This window comes from Lolium rigidum, chromosome 3, assembly GCF_022539505.1.
Source record: "Lolium rigidum isolate FL_2022 chromosome 3, APGP_CSIRO_Lrig_0.1, whole genome shotgun sequence".
Classification (NCBI taxonomy): Eukaryota; Viridiplantae; Streptophyta; class Magnoliopsida; order Poales; family Poaceae; genus Lolium; species Lolium rigidum.
This window is the reverse complement of record NC_061510.1, coordinates 138,145,241-138,164,094: the sequence shown is the minus strand read 5'-3', so window position 1 is coordinate 138,164,094 and position 18,854 is coordinate 138,145,241. Positions and strand designations below refer to the sequence as shown.

Genomic DNA, 18,854 nt, shown 5'->3' with positions numbered 1-18,854 from the left:
GTTTTAGCCGGGATCCGAGCACTCATCCGGAGGGACGATCGGCAGATTTCCGGCGTAAAGGACACGCCCCACAGCGATGGTGTCGTCGTAGCTTCCCATGGCGGAACCCTCCCGGTTCCGGCCTCCAGACGCCGCAGGCCCCACGGTGGGTGACATAGGCATCCCTAATGGGCCTGCCGAAGATAGTACCCGGGGTTTATTGAAGGCCCACTACTCGAAGAATAAGAAGATTCGGAAGCCCAAGATGTTATTAAGGGAAGTTAGAGTTGTAATATAAAGTCTTATTTGTAAACTTACGGGATGAGTTTGAAACCTTCCCGGACTTTGTAACTTGTACAGCACGAATCCCTCGGCTCCGCCTCCTATATAAGGGGGAGTCGAGGGACGCAGAGATCATCGAATCATTGTTTACAAACCCTAGTTTTCATAATCGTCGAGTACTTTTCGGCTGAAACCTTCGAGATCTACTTGCCCTCTACTTCCAACTAAACCCTAGCCTACAATCCTTAGGCATTGACAAGTTGATACCTTGTCAATTGGCGCCGTCTGTGGGAATTAGAGGCGACAAGGAGCTGATCTCGATGGCACGTTCAAGATCGTCGACTTCATCAGTAGCAAGCAACATCATGGACGGAGGTAAACAGATCGAAACTGGTCTTGTTGATTTTGTTCCTCACCCGCCCTCCCGTTTGTATGCATATGCGTATCTGGAGGAGCCAATGAAGATGACGTTTGGGAAGTTCGATTTCCGCGTCGAGAAAGAAGGAGTGTATCGTCTCGAAGTTCCGATCTTGTCGGGATTTTCGTCGGGTGGTTCTGATCTCTCAAACTCAGTATCATCCGTCGAGTCCAGCGATAAGGAGATTTCGTCGACACGCTTCATCGACAGCAGGGCAAGTGAAAAACTCGCCAGAATCTTCAGCGACATGTCCTTTGAATCATCGGCGGACTCTTATATAAGCGATGATTCAAGCGACACTGATAGCTTCGACTTCATTGAGAAATCCGCCTCTATTGGGAAGGTCTTCACCAAACTCTATGGCGGTATCACCGAACCAAGCAAAGTGAAAACTCCAAAATATCATCAAGTTTTTGCCATTGGAGATGCAAGTCGCGATCAAGAGGAAACATCGGAGGCTTTCGACGATTTGGGCAATCCCTATGTCGATCCCTCAGATCTAAGGAGAGGTATGGGCACTAAATATGTTGGGCCCACACCACGCGTCGAGTTCAACTTCCACAAACAGCACTGGGATAGAGCTGCGAAAGCTTTAGATGGCTCGGAACCAATGACGACAAGCTGCTACAGTCCAAGAAGCTGCAAGCTTATCAATATAGACTCGCCCGAGCTGGAAGAGAACTAGAAAAACAGACAGAAGCTTTAAACAGAAGAAAGGAGGCAACCTCCGCGTCAAGCAGACGAAGGGCAGAGTTAAGTCGCCAATCTGGAACCTCGGGAGATAGCCACAGAGAAGCTCGAAACAGAGCAAGGTCAAGGTTACAACACATACCTGAAGGAGAAAGAGAGTACCTGGTTCAAAATCTCGACATGTCTTTTATGTCGATAGACACAAGAGGGAATATTATCCCCAAGACACCAGAAAGCTGGGTATATGGCGACACAAGCCTTTATCCTTGCATCCAGGCCATCCGGAGATCCAAGGAGGCTTTGTACAACATGGCAATAGCAGGAGCTGAAGCCATGGGAACGGCGTTTGTATCAACACCGCCAGAAGGAGCTGCAAGGCAAAATAGTCCACGACCTACGGCAGCAGCAGCAGCAAATGTCGAAGGAACAAGTGGAGCAAGAGACACGGTAGCACAAGCAAGGGTGGACAGAGCACGGCAAGGCAGAAGGGAACATCGGTATTCCCCGGAATTAAACGACGAGGATATGTGCGGTTTGCCGTGTTTCACAAGGAGAGTACGAAAAACTCGAGTTCCTTCGGGATTTAAGTTGCCTGATCATTTCAAAAAATTCGACGGCCTGCAAGATCCAGAGGATTGGCTAGTTGATTACCTCGAGACGGTGAAGTTAGCTGGAGGGACCGGGGCAACGGCCATGCAAAGTATTCGGGTGCATTTAAGTGGAGCTGCACGATCTTGGATCAAAAAGCTTCCTCCAGGGTCTATCGACAGTCTGGGATAGCTTTGAGGACATATTCGTCAAGAATTTCCGATCCACCTGCAAGAAACCCGCGTCTCTAGAGGAGTTACGGGCGTGTCGACAGAAGCCAGACGAGCCAATGAGAAAATATATCCAGAGGTGGAACATCATAAAAAACTCGGCAGAAAATATATCTGACGAGAGGGCAATAGATGCATTTGTCGCGGGGATCGAGGCGTGGAGACTTTGTCGAAGATTTGGGAAGAACCAATCCAAAAACGATATACGCATTAATGGAAATAGCGAACAGATGGGCAGATGGAGAAGATGCTGTCCACAACAAACGGCACAGGTCGCCAGAGGAGGACCGCGGTCGAAATTACCAATCAAGGCGACGATTTCCTCGGCAATACTCGAATTATGATGCTCCAGGTCAAATTTTGGCCGGTTTCCGAGCCGATGCAGGAGGAAATAATCGAGAGGACTACCGAGAAGTAATGAGCAACGAAGTGACAATAGAGACGAATTTCGACAAAATAGGCAAAACAGCGGGCCAAGGTTCCGGAGGCCTTTTGTGTCTCCCGAAGAAATGATGAACGGGCCGTGTCGGATGCACTTCTTCCTCGACGACAACGGAAAAAGACAGTCGGGACATCTGCGGAAGGATTGTCGAAATTTCCGGGCAATGCTTGAGATATGCGGGGCATGCTAATGCTCGAGCAGCGCAAAGAAACCCTCGAGAACCCTGAAGTGAGGTCCACCTGCCACCTCCTCCCGCGATAACAGATGACAATCGACATCAGCTAAGAATAGCGGCGGCGCCTGCACCACCACCTTACGTTGACCCCAATTCTAATGGAGCGGTCTCGATGATTCAGAAGGGAAGGCCGTCCAATAGAACTCAGAAAGTAATCTCGCGACAGGTGTTCATGGCAGAGAAAATGCCTCCACCAACAGTTGAGTACCTCAATTGGTCAGGGCAAGACATCGGCTTCACCATAGCAGATCATCCGCAGCAAGTTCCTCGACCAGGGCAGTCAGCACTCATACTACCAGCGGTCATCGCAGGATTTGACGTGTCTCGCGTGTTTATAGATGGCGGCAGCAGCTTAAACCTCATGTACGCAGATACATTAAGGAAGATGAACATCTCCCTAGCAAACCTGAAACCAACAGACACGAGATTCCACGGCATCACACCAGAGAAGCCAAGCTATCCGTTGGGAAAGATAAATCTCGACGTTCAGTTTGGGACCCGAGAAAATTACAGAATCGAGAAATTGGAGTTTGAAGTCGTAGATTTCCCGTCACAATACCACGCTCTGTTGGGACGACCAGCATATGCTAGATTTATGGCAGTACCACACTACACGTACCTATTGTGGAGGATGCCCGGACCCAAGGGACCAATCACAATCAAAGGAAGCTTCGCCCTAGCCGATAAATGTGACAAGGATTTTCATCGACTATCAGAGACTTTCGGGATGCAAGCTGAGTATTTGGCATCAAGGCTCATGGCTCGACTACGACGTGCTTCCGGACGTTGCAAGGCCAAATAAAGAATCAACTTTCAACACCGAGAAAAATTCTAAGGAGGTGCGGATTCACCCGACGGATCCAAAAAAGACGACATCCATTGCAAAGGACATGGACCTCGCATAGGAAAGCGCGCTCGTCAAGTTCCTCCGTGAGAAGCTGGAAAATCTTCGCATGGTGTCCAGCTGACATGCCAGGAGTACCCAGGGAACTTGCCGAGCACCACCTTAACTTGGATCCACTAGCGAGACCAATCAAACAACCTTTGCGACGTTTTTGGAACCAAACCGCAAAGCTATGCTATCAGAAATTGATCGACTCAGAGAAGCTGGTTTCATCAAAGAGATATCCACGAAGCCACTTGGGTAGCTAACCCGAGTGATGGTGCCAAAGAAAAACACTAAAGTCCTTCGCATGTGTGTCGACTTTACGTGTCTCAATAAACATTGTCCAAAGGATCACTTTCCCCTCCCAAGGATCGATCGGATTATCGACTCCACGGCAGGATGTGAACGTCTTTCCTTTACGGACGCATACTACGGTTATAACCAGATCAGATTAAAAGAAGACGACGAAGCCAAAACAGCGTTCATCACACCGTATGGCGTATTTTGTTATAAAACAATGCCCTTCGGGTTGAAAAACGCGGGAGCAACGTATCGAGAGGATGATGCAGAAGTGTTTGGCAACACAGATTGGAAAAAACGTGCAAGTATACATTGATGACGTAGTCATAACGTCAAAAAAGGGGACAACATTGATCGAAGATCTCAAGGAAACTTTTGATAACCTCGACAAATTCTGCATCAAGCTGAACCCGACGAAATGCTCTTTCGGCGTTCCAGCAGGAGAACTCCTCGGGTTCTTAGTTTCAGCAAGAGGGATTGAGGCAAACCCCGACAAAATACAAGCCATCGTAACGATGAGGAAGCCAACCAAGTTAAAAGAAATACAGCAATTAACTGGGCGAGTCGCAGCTTTGAGTAGATTCGTCGCCGAGCTGGGAGAAAAAGCACTACCGTTCTACGCTTTGATAAAACAAGGGGAGAAATTCCAGTGGAACGAAGAAGCCGACAGAGCTTTCGAGGATTTAAAACGCAAAATCTCGACACCACCAATCTTGGTGGCGCCGAAGGAAAAGGAACCTCTCCTGCTGTACATCGCAGCCACACCCCAAGTGGTTAGCACGGTGCTAGTTGTCGAAAGAGAAGAAGAAGGAAAACTCCATGGAGTGCAAAGGCCGGTATATTTCATTAGTGAAGTTTTATCGCCTTCCAAACAGCGGTACCCGCGGTACCAGAAACTAGCATATGGAGTAATTACAACAGCAAGAAAGTTGTGTCACTATTTTTCGGCACACCCGATAATAGTAGTCAATGAAGCACCTCTCTCAAATATACTGAACAATCCGAAGCTACAGGGCGTGTCTCCCTTTGGGGAATAGAACTTTCCCCTCGGGACATCACGTATGAAAAAAGAAAAGCAATCAAGTCGCAAGTTTTGCCAGATTTCATCGCAGAGTGGATGGAGCTGCAAAACACAGGACCCCCAGATTTGTCAAGAACTTGGACAATGAACTTTGACGGATCCAAGAGAGTAGAAGGAGTTGGCGCAGGAGTGATACTCATATCACCTGAAGGCGACAAGTTGAAATATGTCCTACGGATGACGTTCCCAAACGCATCCAACAATGAAGCAGAATATGAAGCCCTTATACACGGGATGAAGATGGCGAAAGCTTGCGGTGCAACTCGACTAAAAATCTTTGGCGACTCACAATTGGTGGCTCAGCAAGTTATGAACCAATGTGATGCGATCAACGATAGCATGATAGCATACAAGGAGGTATACAATGAGCTGGAAAAGCTGTTTGATGGATGCGAGGTAAATCATATCGATGAGCGAGCAATGATGAAGCCGACGTCCTCGCAAACATCGGGTCACAGTGCCTCCCAATCCCGCCAGGCGTGTTTTGGGAAGAAATAGCGGAGAGATCAACGAAGCCGAAGAAGGTGGAGAAAAAAGCAAAAGAAGGAAAAACTTCGGCGTCTCCCAAAGAAACCATGGAGGACGAAGAGGACCAAGAACTTGTGATGATGATAGAGGTTCCTTGGATGCAAGCGTACGTATCGTATATCCTCGGGAAGGAAATACCCGACGATCCAATTGAAGCAAGGCGAGTTATTCGACGATCCAAAGCTTTCACAGTGGTCAAAGGGGAGTTATATAAGCGAAGTATTTCAGGCGTCTTGCAAAGGTGTGTCACACCAGAAGAAGGAAGAATAATCCTGAAAGATGTGCACGAGGGAATATGTGGTCACCACGCAAGCAGTCGAGCTATTGCAGCCAAAGTCTTTCGGGCAGGATTCTACTGGCTGACAGCAATCGAGGATGCAAAAGAGATAGTACGAACTTGCGACGCGTGCCAGAGATTTGCCGCAAAACCGCACTCTCCGGCGGCAGAACTAATGCCAATACCATTGTCATGGCCCTTTGCCCAGTGGGGACTTGACATGGTCGGCAAGTTGCACAAAGCTTCGCCGGGAGGATACGAGTACCTGTTGGTTGCTTGTCGACAAATTCACCAAGTGGGTAGAAGCGAAGCCAATAAATTCACCGGATGCACAATCAGCAATAAAGTTCGTGAAGGGCATCGTTTTTCGATTTGGAGTACCTCACGAGCATCGTCACAGACAATGGCAGCAACTTCACGTCGAAGGAGTTCAAGGCATACTGTGCGGAAGTGGGCATCAAATTGCACTTCGCGTCAGTTGCGCATCCCCAAACTAATGGTCAAGTCGAGAAAGCCAATGGCATCATCTGCAATGGCATTAAAAAACGTCTGCTAGGACCGCTTGAAAAGGCTCGACACACCTGGCCAGAAGAACTGCCAAGTGTTTTGTGGAGCATCCGAACAACACCAAACACGGCGACACAAGAAACCCCGTTCTTTCTCGTCCACGGAGCTGAAGCCGTACTACCAATTGAAATAGAGCACGATTCTCCAAGAGTAACGAGGTACGACGAAGAAACATCACGAAAAGTTCGGGAGGATGATTTGGATGCACTCGATGAAGCTCGAGATGAAGTACTGTCACGGGTTACCAAGTACCAACAAGACTTGAAGAACTACCACGGTCGACGATTGCGGCCAAGATCTTTTCAGGTCGGTGATTTGGTCCTGCGACTCAACCAGCAAAGTACAGAGAAGCTCGAGTCACCATGGTTGGGGCCTTACATCGTCACGGAAGTCATCGACGGAGGAGCATACAGGATCAAGGACAAGAAGACAGGGGTTCCTGAGAAAAACCCCTGGAACGTGGCGCAGCTCAGGCGGTTCTATGCCTAGAGCCGAAATATAGTCCTTCTCTGTAAAAATACAATGTACTGAAACGCCCGCGAGTTTTCAGACGCACTCTTTTCCTTTTCGGGGCACCGAGTGGGGCCGGAAAGGTTTTTAATGAGGCGGGCTCGCGGTGCTGCAATATAATAAAGATAGTGGAGATATACTTCTTATTTTTCGACACGCTCGGGGGCTCAACGCCTAAGTCTCAAAATACATACAACATAGATTTACTGAAATATTTCGCCCTGGTACACTAATACCTCGCCAAATATAAAAATCGGAAGCCAACAATTATAAATATAGTGTACACGTCCAAAATCTTAATTGCTTTGGTCCAAGAACCTCGCAACAAAAATATAGAACTTCGATATTAAAGATACTCGAAGATTTGCAATCCATCAATGAAAGAAAGGATGTCTTATTACAATAGAAGGAACAATCCTCAAGATAGAAAAAAAAACAGTACAACCCCTAGCCAGAAGGCTCGGGGGCTCCAACAATATGGAGCACTTTGCAACATACAACAAAATTCTTCGGAAATAAAAAAAGAAGTCAAAAAAGATAGAGATACAAGGTTTCCCATATGATACAAATCAGTTAAAGCCCAAAATACTATCTACGGACAAGCCTCTGGTTGTTTTATGTTCAGCATAGGACCCCTTGATGAAGAATTCTGAGTCCATCCGAAGAAGCTCATCTATCATCGACTCGGCCACAGGAGCTACCATATCATCGATGGTGTCAATATCATTTTTTCGCCGCGTTTTCTTGGCCAGGCAATCAGCAACAATCTTCGTCAGGTCTAACTTTGGATGACAAATATTTATCATAATCATGGCGAACCTTGCTCCAGCAGTGAGTTGAGCTCGCACAAAATTATGAATGCGGGGACCATCTCCGAATACCTCCGGTAATTCAGGAAGAGTTTTGGGAACCTCATTTCGAGGAAATAAAGTCCTATAAACAAGGGTTAATGTTGTCGTGCAAAAATTGAGAAATTCGCGCACTTGGCAAGCACGATCTTGGAACTCGACAATTTGTTGGGTTCGTTCAGGAGTGGCCCAGAACAAACAGCCATGGTTAAGGGAAAGATTGACAAGAAGATTCGTTCTCTCGTTCACTCTTCGATCTTCGGCAGCAACATCAAGAACCGAGCCTATTAAGCGACAAGGCAAGAAATTTGAAGGAAGGCACAACAAAATAAAGAGGAGACATTGTGAGGTCGGAAAAACGTACCTAACATATCTGTGCTAGCTTCCAGCATTAGCTCGAGCATACTATTTTCTCGGGTCGTGGCTTCCTTTGCTTCCAATACAGCAGCATCCTTGGCAGCCGTAGCCTCTTTGGCTTGTTGGAGAGCAAGTTTTTCTTGCTCGGATGCTTTCCGAGATTGTTCCATCATTGCCAGAGTTTGTTTCTTCATGGATTGAAGTTGTTGTCGAAGTTCCTGCAAATCTTCCGACAAATGTTTGCATGAAGAACCTTCGAGGGGATTATCATCGACTAGTACTTTCTTCGAGAAGGAAGATGCAGGTGAAGCAGCGGCAGAACAAGGGTTGGTCGAATAATTATCAAATATTAACTGGAAAAGAAAGTCCCAGGATCAATGATAAGCACGAAGAGGGATTTCATTAATTTCTAGAAAATTTACACGGACATTACAAAAGAAGTTCTCCAGAGGGACTAACAGGGTAATTGTCGCCAAGACTAAAATGGCGACAACGGCAAAAGGAATAGAGAAAGCAAAGGAAAGAAAAAAGCAAAGGCATTCAACTAGACCTCCGGCCTTGATGAGCTAGGAGTCGAAGATGGCTTGATCCCGAGATAGGCCAGGATTGTCTTCGTGTTGGGCTTGGCTGCCTTGATCAATGACCTCCATCTTGATGGTTCTATCGGCTCAGTGTCGCCTACTTTCATCCAGTCAATAGTTTGTTGACCGTCGGCGACCGGGGCAATAGTGCTCTCAACAAGCAACCTTCATGTTTTCCTGGCGCATCTTCAGTCCAAGATCCTCCGGCGGATTGAAGTCCTTGGCAAGAGCGAGGAAAGTCTTAGGCTCCTCTTTCTTCGGGAAGAAGTAGCGGAACAACTTCGACAATCCCGCGTCAGCATTTACCACGCCTTTGCGAATTTCTTGGCCGTGAAACTCCAGATAAGACAACGCGTCAAGCAGAGGATCATTGGTGGGATTCTCAAGATCAAAATCTTGGCTCGTTTGACCTGCCAAAGAAATAACATATTAGTTGACACCAAGTAAAAATAAAGGAAAGCAAGTCTTACGAAAAATAGAAGGGATCAACAAAATTACCGAGGAAGCGACGATTTTGAGTGTTCACGCGCTTGAGAATTCCCTTTTCACGAGCAGCTTGTGCAGCCTTGTGCTCATTTAGAGCAGCTTCAGCATCTTCAAGTTTCTTTTGCAGTTCTTCGACACTAGCAGCTTTTGCTTTGGCTTCATGAGCCTCCACTTTTGCTTGGCTAGCGTCAAGTTCGGCTTTACGGCGAGCCTTTTCACTTTGCTCCAATTTATGAGCAAGAGTGTCGGCAAGCCTATTGGCCTCTGCAAGTTTCTCTCGCCAAAATAGAAAAGAACAATCAAAATTGCGACAAAAATAGAAGCAAGAAGATCGGAAACAATGACGACAAAAAATTGTTACCTTCGATCCCGCTGGCATATTCACGGTACCCAATGAATTGGGACCCAATGCGAACAAGCTCTTTGATCATGGGCTGTCAAAGAAGAATAGAGAAAGAAAATTTCGGTAACAGAAAAAATGAAGGCACAAAAAGAAGTAAACGGAGGAAATATAGATACTGGCAGGCAAGTCAAAAACTTACGTCATCCAAGAGCGCTTGAGAAGAGCTACCCAATTGAGGGGCAGGCTCGACGATCGTTTCAACCCTTGTCCTTTTTGGTGAAGGAGCAAGGGGGCTTGAAGGAGGAGTGGTGGTGACGAGATTTTGTTGAGGAGGCGAAGATTCTTCTCCTTCAACTAGCGTCTCCGACACAAGCAAAGTATGTGACGCGCTCGTCCGAGGAGCCACGTCACGAGTCGGTACTTGTTCCTCGTCATCACTGCGATTGAGGATCGATAGCATAAAAAGCAAGATAGGACAAAAAACTTCGACTACAGAAAGAAGGGGAAATCAAGGTGACTTACGAGCTGACGAGGGATGCAAGATATGGATCATAAGTTGCCTTCTGATGTGAAGGATCAACTTCTTCGGCTTTGGAAGTGCCGGAATCTTTGGCGTTACTCCTCTTCCTTTTCCCTTTTGGAGAAACAGCGGGAGGAGGAGATTGGGCCGACGTAGTGCCTTCGGAAGATCCCGCAGATTTTCGAGAATCCACGGGTTCATTCACAAAAGACGGAGCTTCTTGATTGTCATCAGTGACAATGGCCCTTTCTTCGACTTCTCCACCTTCAGGAAGAGGAGGAAGCGAGACAAGTTTTGGATGATCCTGTGCAAAATAAAGCAGGGAAAGATATCAGGAAAGAAGTAACAAAAAGATAGCACAACAACAACAAGATAAATAGACAAAGATTACCTTGGGAAGTGGATTGGCGGCGGCTGAACGGCGTCACACGGCAAGAAGAAGGGACAACATCTTTTTGCTCGAGAGATGAAATTTTTCGGACAAGTTTTTCTAAATCCTTGACCTCCAAATTCACCGACAGCCAATCCACGTCTTCGTCGCCAGCATATTTCCAGAGAGGATATTTGCGAGCTTGAAGTGGCTGCACCCTAGTACTAAGAAAGTATGCAGTGATTTGGATACCCGATAATTCTTGGCCGCGAGTATTTTGCAACTCGCGGATACGGGTCATCAAGGTTTCTGTCGACGCCCTTTCTTCTTCGGTGGCCTCCGCGTCCCAGGAACGGCGGCGAAAGATTTTTTCGGCACCATCAAAAGGAGGAATGTTGTCCTCCGCACATCCATGGTTTTCCTCCTGAATGTACAACCACTTCTTGCGCCATCCTTGAACTGAGTCAGGAAGCTTGACGTCGAAGTAGTCAACAGTGGGGCGAACAGAAATTACAACGCCGCCTATATTATAGGCGACATTGGGCGAGCCATTACGGCGGCAAAAGAAAATGCGCTTCCATAGCGCCCAGTTAGGCTGGACGCCAAGGAAGGCCTCGCAAAGTGTAATGAAAATGGAGATGTGAAGAATGGAGTTTGGCGTGAGGTGGTGGAGTTGCAAACCGTAGACAAAAAGCAATCCACGAAGAAAAGGATGAATGGGGGCGGACAGGCCGCGGATGAGGTGATCGACAAAACATACCCGGTACCCCATTGGAGGGGTTGGGTAGCTCTCCTCACTGGGGAAGCACAGCGCCTTGGATTTCTTGCTGATCCCCAGCTTCTTCAACATGTTGATGTCTTGCGAGGAAATTTTCGACCTTTCCCACTCCGCCGCTCCAAGATCCGCAGCGGCCATGGAGGAATCCGGTGTGCTATGCCTCGTCAAACGGCGCGGCGGCATCAACAATGGCGCAGGATTTGCAGTCTGGAGGTGAGGAGTTCAAGAGGTTGTGAATCGCAGGAGGAAATTTGCAGATGAGAGAAGGAGGACGGCGTGAGCGGAAGTGTCCGAGGAGGAAGAAGATGATCTTATATAGGGGTGCGGTGAAACGACGGACCGTTGGATAAGGAAAATGTGTGATAGATGATAGCCACGTGGCAACAAGGGTAAAAAAGTAACTTAATAATGGAGAAGTTACGGTACGTGCGCCAGAAAAAGCGGAGGACGTGTGTCCCCCACTTGCACGACGTGTCAAGATAATGGATCAATTGGGCCCGCATGGCAGCGAGAAAAGACTTGTCGCAAATTTTTGACTAGTAATCGTGGCTATCGTCAGCAATAACGTCACCTTGACAGAAGAAAAACTCGGCTTAACAGCTGCATCAAAAGGCGACATGAAAAAGTATTGGAGAGCTTTTGATCAAATACAAGTTTTTGAACAAATGCTCGGGGGCTACTTTGGAAAAATGAAGAAATCAAGAAAGACAAAATAGAAATGGTGTGAGCCTATGATCAAATACAAATATTTGTTCATAGCCTCGGGGGCTACTTCCATCGGGAGCGTTGTTCGCGCACCCTAGAAATTATAAAACTTCGGGAAAGAAAGAAAATATAGCGGCATAATAGCGTGGAGCCTACAACCAAGCACAAGTTCTTGGCTGTAGCCTCGGGGGCTACTCCCATCGGGAACGCTGTTCGCGTGCCCGATGAAATTATAAAAAAGAAAGAAAGTCAGAATGAAAAGAAGAAACATAGAACAGCAAGAGAGTATATTTTGAGTTATAAATAACTCTGCATATACTCCCATCGGGAGAGCAATATAAGTCATCCGTGACTCAATAAAATGTGCTATTTCATCAGTCGAATAAGCACTCGACAATATATTCTCAGAACGCCGAAGTTGCGATCAATTTCTGAATGCCGCAAAAACTTTGCGAAGGTAAGACCCCAGATCTATTCTGTGAGGCGTGGCGCCGTCTCTGACGTCGGTTTGCTACTTTTATCCGTATCAACAGATACGAAGAAAAATCCTAACGGACGCGTTAGGTACCCGATAAATATGATCGGGACTCGACAGAATGGTAAGACCTTAAGCGGCACCTGTCGAAGTTTACACCAAGTATCCCGAAATCATGTCCAGGGACGTGATTTTGAAGTAGGTTTTTGCGGATTGCCACTAGAGCAGTTAACTAGTACCTGATCCGTCAGATGAACTAGCCCCAACTACCATTATCCCTGTACAATATAGAAATTTATATGAAGAAATATAGAAAGGCTTAAGATGTCGAGTAAAAATAAACAGTGGAGATTTTCCCTGACTCTACGATTCAAGCAAAATCTCGGGGCTACTCGACATAGGCATCCCTAATGGGCCTCGCCGAAGATAGTACCCGGGGTTTATTGAAGGCCCACTACTCGAAGAATAAGAAGATTCGGAAGCCCAAGATGTTATTAAGGGAAGTTAGAGTTGTAATAGAAAGTCTTATTTGTAATCTTACGGGATGAGTTTGAAACCTTCCCGGACTTTTTAACTTGTACAACACGAATCCCTCGGCTCCGCCTCCTATATAAGGGGGAGTCGAGGGACGCAGAGATCATCGAATCATTGTTTACAAACCCTAGTTTTCATAATCGTCGAGTACTTTTCGGTTGAAACCTTCGAGATCTACTTGCCCTCTACTTCCAACTAAACCCTAGCCTACAATCCTTAGGCATTGACAAGTTGATACCTTGTCAGTGGGCGCCAACTGTCGTTGCCTAATCGACAGTACCTCGGAGGAGGGATCCTCACGAGGGGGAGAAGAAGTAGGGGCCATAGGGCGGAGTGCTCACGGGACGGTGGTACGCGATTTACCCAGCTTCGGAACACCTGCACGATGACAGGGCCTACTGCTGCTTGTCCGGAATTATCCGGGCGCTTTCGCGTTGTTACAATGAGTTGTGGTTGTGCCTCTAGGGCTCCCGAGATCCGGCTTATAAAGGCGCACGGATCTAGGGTTTACATGGAGAGTCCTAGCCGGAATACAAGTTGCCTAACCACAGTACAATGTCTTGCCGTGTACGTCAAGGATCCGCCTTCCTCCAAGTACGTGTTGGATCCGGATACTTCATGGGCCGTCATGGATCCGGCCTCCTTCGTAGGTCGGTAGAGATCCGGCTTCCGTTCTCGGGCTAGACTTCATCCTTCGGGATCTACGAAGAATCGGGCCGCCCGATGGGCCACATGCCTCATCACCAACTATGGGCCACCCGGGCTTGCCGGATCTAGGCCATGCCGTTGATATACCCATAAAGTATACCCAAAACACCGCGACACCGGCGACGAGGAGGAGCGGAACGTGCACAGGGCGTAGCGCGCGTCCATGTGCTCGAAGATGGCGAGTCGCTGCTTCATCATCGTCGACTACTCCGATGATGAGTCCGACCTCTTCGATGACGACATCGTGGAGGAGGAGGAGTGAACCGCCAACACCGGTCGCCCCGCCCCAAGCCCCGGTGATGGTAGTAAATCCCCGGCTAGCTAACCTAGGTTTTTAGGAACATTTAGTTCCTTCTTTTGCAATATCTCGTAAAAACTCGGATGAACTCGATGAAAGAGTTTGAATTTCTGGCGCCAAAATTGATGACATCGTGTTTGCGGTTTGCCGATGGGGTATATGTACAGTCGCTTGTGTTTTTGCGTGAAATTAGCTGACGCAGTTAACTCCATCTGATGCTTTCGGATGGGGTATTTGCTAGAGATGCTCTTAGTTCATTGGGTTTGGCTAATTTCAGGTTGGCTGAAATGAGAAAAAAAAACTGAAAGAAAAGAGAGATGCTCTGGCGTCAATCTTATCCTTGGACGCAGATCTTACGGGCCGGATTCAGCATGGCCCCTCCTCCCGCAAACCCAGTACGTGACACCCGCTTCTGGGTCCGCTGCCCGTCATCTCCGCTGCGCGCGGACGCATCGGTCTTCCATACGTCGAACCGCGCGCTCTCCCGAATTTCCCGATCAACCCCGACACGCCTACCGAATACGATCCCGAGTCTCGCGAAATCCATCGTCGATTCAAAGAAGCACACAAGCACGGCCGCCGAAGAATTAAACGAGAGGTAAAGTCGACACTTAAGCCAATATTTACTTCATGCATGCTCGCATTGGGCATTGCCCCTCTTATTTCGATCGGCGTCGTGACTCGCTCGATCGGGTCGGGGGGCACAGATACGGCGGAGATGTCGCTGATGGAGGCGGTGATGAGCGGTGCCGGCGGGGGGTCGGTCCTCACGACGATGAAGTTCGCGGTGCGGCCAATCGCCAAGGTGTTCACCATGTGCTTCATGGGCTTCCTCATGGCCACCAACTACATCGGCATCCTCAACACCAACGGCCGCAAGCTCCTCAACGGGGTGAGCAAACGGAGACACATGCATAGTTCTCTCTGATTAGAAAATAAAACTGCGCAAATGTTCATCTCAAAAAGTAAAAATGTTCACCTTAAGATTGATCTCAAATTCCCAATACATAGAATATTACCATTTCTTGGCAGGAATTTGAATCGGGGCTACAATTTGAAGATAAAACTGAAACATTGGCGCTAATTCTCTTTGTAGAGTTGTGTCGCTACCGACTGTTCCTGAAATTCTCATGATGATTTTTACTGTTGTTTCCAGCTAGTGTTCTCCCTGCTACTCCCGTGCCTCATATTCACCCAGCTTGGACGAGCCATTACAGTGCAGAAAGTGATAGACTGGTAAGTGTCACTGTGTCAGTAGCTACGCACTAACTCTGACGCATAAATACTAGTAGGACGGATTGGAAGAAATGTTCTACTCTGTAATGTGGATATCTAGATATCCCTCCTGTGTAATTCAGTGCATTATCCCGCAAACACTGAACCTCAGATGTTGCATAGAAATAATAAATTAATCGTCCACATTGTGCAGGTGGTACATTCCTGTAAATATCGTTCTGGGGACAGTGTCTGCTTCTCTTGTTGGCCTTATTGTCGCGATAATCGTACGGCCACCACGGCCATACTTCAAGTTCACCATTGTTCACATCGCCATAGGCAAGCCAATGCTCTCCCTTCCCTACAAAAACATCATCAATTCAGCATGATGTTCCAGTCGTTATGAACTTGCGATAGCTACATGTAGGCAATAATGGAAATATGCCCCTCGTGCTGGTCGCCGCTCTTTGCCGAGACCCATCGAACCCATTCGGTGATCCTGTCAAATGCAAGAAGGACGGCAACGCCTACGTCTCGTTTGGGCAATGGGTATATACATGTTTTCCATGCCATCTGCTGTAAATAGTGGTCAGTAACACAATCCACCACTCAATGTGTTGTTTTTCGTGGCAGGTCGGGGCGATTATCTTGTACAGCTATGTGTTTCGGATGCTTGCACCGCCGCCAGGTGAAACATTCGATGGACGGAAAGAGAAGAAGCTCCCAGCCAAGGCTGCCGCAGATGGCAACGCACCTGAACAAGTTCCGCTGCTAACTCCGCGTCCACCTGAACACGCCGTCGTAGATGCTTCCAAGTGCTCCAAAGTAAGATAATTTGGAAGTCATGTCGGGCCATGATCGGAGTACATACACCCTATGATCATGGTAGCTGAAAGTTTCAGAAGAAAATAAAGGTTCTGAAACTTCTACTGTAACTTGGACAGGCGATGGACATTCTGCACATCTTAATTGAGAAATTTAAGCTGAAGCAAGTGATGAAACCTCCAGTGATTGCCTCAGTGAGTAATTCCTTTGATCCCGAGACAAACGACGTGCCTGACGATACATCCTAATTTGCCGTTAGCAGCAGCATTTCGTTTTGTTTGCTGTGTGGTATTAATTCAACACTTGTGAACTTCTTCCGTCAGGCACTGGCGATGGCCATTGGAGCGACGCCATCCCTGAAGCACTTCATCCTGGAAAACGACGCTCCCTTGTTCTTCTTCACCGATGCCTGCATGATTCTTGGGTACAGTCCCCCCTCCTCGCCTATCCGTACTTACAGAACATACATGAGCCGATCTTTTCCCAAAAAAATAAAAATAAATACATGAGGCGATCTGCTGCATTCCTGCAGGGAGGCAATGATCCCCTGCATCCTGCTCGCGCTCGGTGGCAATCTCGTCGATGGTTAGATCCGCTATGCTCTCTTACATGCATGTAACCTTAATTACAATCGAATGTGAACAATGCGAATGGGTGCTTGAAGTATACATGTTGATGTGTGTGGAACGATGCAATGCAGGTCCAGGTCCGGGAAGCAAGAAGCTGGGGCTGAGGACGACGGCGGCGATCATCATCGGGCGGCTGGTACTGGTCCCTCCGGCGGGGCTGGGCGTGGTGACCATGGCGGAGAGGTTGGGGTTGTTCCCCAAGGGTGACACCATGTTCAAGTTCGTCCTCCTCCTGCAGCACTCCATGCCCACCTCCGTGCTCTCCGGTACAAACAAACTCATGTCCTACCGAAGTAGCACGAGATGATGAATGATGATTAGTTAACGAAGCTCTGCTCTGCACGTTGGCTTCGACCTGCAGGGGCCGTGGCCAGCCTGCGTGGGTGCGGCGAGGAGTCGGCGGCGGTGCTGTTCTGGATGTACGTGTGCGCCGTCTTCTCCGTCGCCGGATGGATGGTGCTCTACATCAGGATGCTCTTCTGACGCCGGCCGGAACACTTCCATCCTTGCAGTACGTGGCAGTTCCACAGTTCACACGCGCCAACGATGGTGATGCTAGTAGTAGACAATAAACCTTTCGGACGCGGACAAAGTTTGCTGGCGTCGCTCTCCAATCTCCATTCGTGCCTACTCCATAGGTGAAAAACGTGTGTCCCGGAAGACTCAGCCGCTCCCTGAAGGGCCTGGCTCCTTTTGATTGTGTGACGGGGAGCGGAGACTGCAGGATACTCTTGCTGCCGGAAATGCCCTGCAGCTGCTCACAAGTGACGCAGAGAAATATCTGCCAAACATGCAGAGGTGTGGACCTAGAAAAGCTTATGTAAATTCAGAGGACGCATTTTATTTGCAAGAATGTATGTCTTGTCTTTCTTTTGCAAGAAGGGATATCTGCCGGAAATGTAGTAGGAATTGTCTTTCTTTTGCAAGAAGGTATGTATTCTATTTGCAGAGTTTTGTACAGTAAGAATACACAACATGGGCTACAACCGACGTTTTAGACTTGCCAATCGAAAAAACACAAATTCTATCACGTATCATGACAGATACACTGCCCGCCCATCCACCAATGTATCTGTTCTCATTAGCCACCAAAATCACATACCATGACGGCTACACTTAACTTTCTGGTATGCAGTAAACCCAGGTTTTTACAACAAAAACAGTTTAATTTGTCGCAGCAAACGCAACATCAAAAGAAAAAAACAACATAGAGAATCAATGCTGACAACAATGAAAACAACAATGTGCGGTAGAAGTTCATAATCACTATAGCAGAGTGTCGATGTGTACGTAACATGGAAAATAAATATTTACTACATGCGCACTTTCCATAGTGTTGAAAAACAATGCGTGCACCATAAAATAATCTGAAATCAATAACATCATACCATCAATCACAGAGGCAACAATTTCTCCCATTCGGATCGTCAACCATAAATACGGCTCAACAGATCCCATCGGAGTTGGATTGGAGGAGTGAAGCCTAACTAGTCCAGTTCCCGAAATCATCTTCTCTAACCTCCACAAAGAAGAACCGTTGTGAGCTAAACTTGAGCTCCATAATGGCAGCAGGCCCGACCTCCAGCCGAGGTAATGGAAGAGAAGCTGTGGAAGGGGAGTGACATGGGTACACCATATCGGGTACTCAACATTGACGTCTCTGGTGCAAAGTTCGGAAAGGAATAGGGGAAAGCCCATGAAGAAATCTATATGAAGCCCAAGCCTAGATACTATGTAAAATAGCAATGCTAGGCCCATATCGGGTAAACCAACATACATCATGTAAACGATCGCGAGGTGGACTCTAAGATCTATCTCACTATATAAGGGCTAGGAGGAGCCACCGAGGGGGGATAGATAGAACCATATGCAACACCATGTAACCCTAATTCTCATATAATACAATCTCGGTGATTCGCCCTTGATCATACTTTTCGTCGGCTGCCTAGTTTAGCTGACCGGTTTGTTGATTCGCCAGCGTTCTCATTCCTAGAAACCCAAGTCCATCATCATGGGCATTGACAAGGTTAACCCTTTGTCAAGAAGTGTCGTGGAAGGGGACACTGTAAGTACATTTATGACCCTTAAATTAAATTCTTTAGTCCCATCGGTGCCACCCAGATTTTGTGTATTACGGTTGTTTCCCGCACCGACCATTCAATTTTTGAA

At 47.5% G+C, this 18,854-nt stretch overlaps 1 protein-coding gene across 1 annotated transcript; it reads left to right on the top strand.

The window, feature by feature from the left end:
- Window positions 1-14,593: 14,593 nt before the first annotated feature.
- Window positions 14,594-17,208, top strand: LOC124698280 (protein PIN-LIKES 6-like). Its single transcript, XM_047230779.1, has 11 exons — window positions 14,594-14,614; window positions 14,724-14,908; window positions 15,173-15,252; window positions 15,446-15,570; window positions 15,659-15,780; window positions 15,865-16,056; window positions 16,176-16,250; window positions 16,380-16,480; window positions 16,589-16,641; window positions 16,757-16,951; window positions 17,047-17,208. The coding sequence occupies exons 2-11, from the start codon at window positions 14,735-14,737 to the stop codon at window positions 17,166-17,168; spliced, it is 1,239 nt and encodes a 412-aa protein (XP_047086735.1). The 5' UTR covers window positions 14,594-14,614; window positions 14,724-14,734; the 3' UTR covers window positions 17,169-17,208.
- The last annotated feature ends 1,646 nt before the right edge of the window (window positions 17,209-18,854 follow it).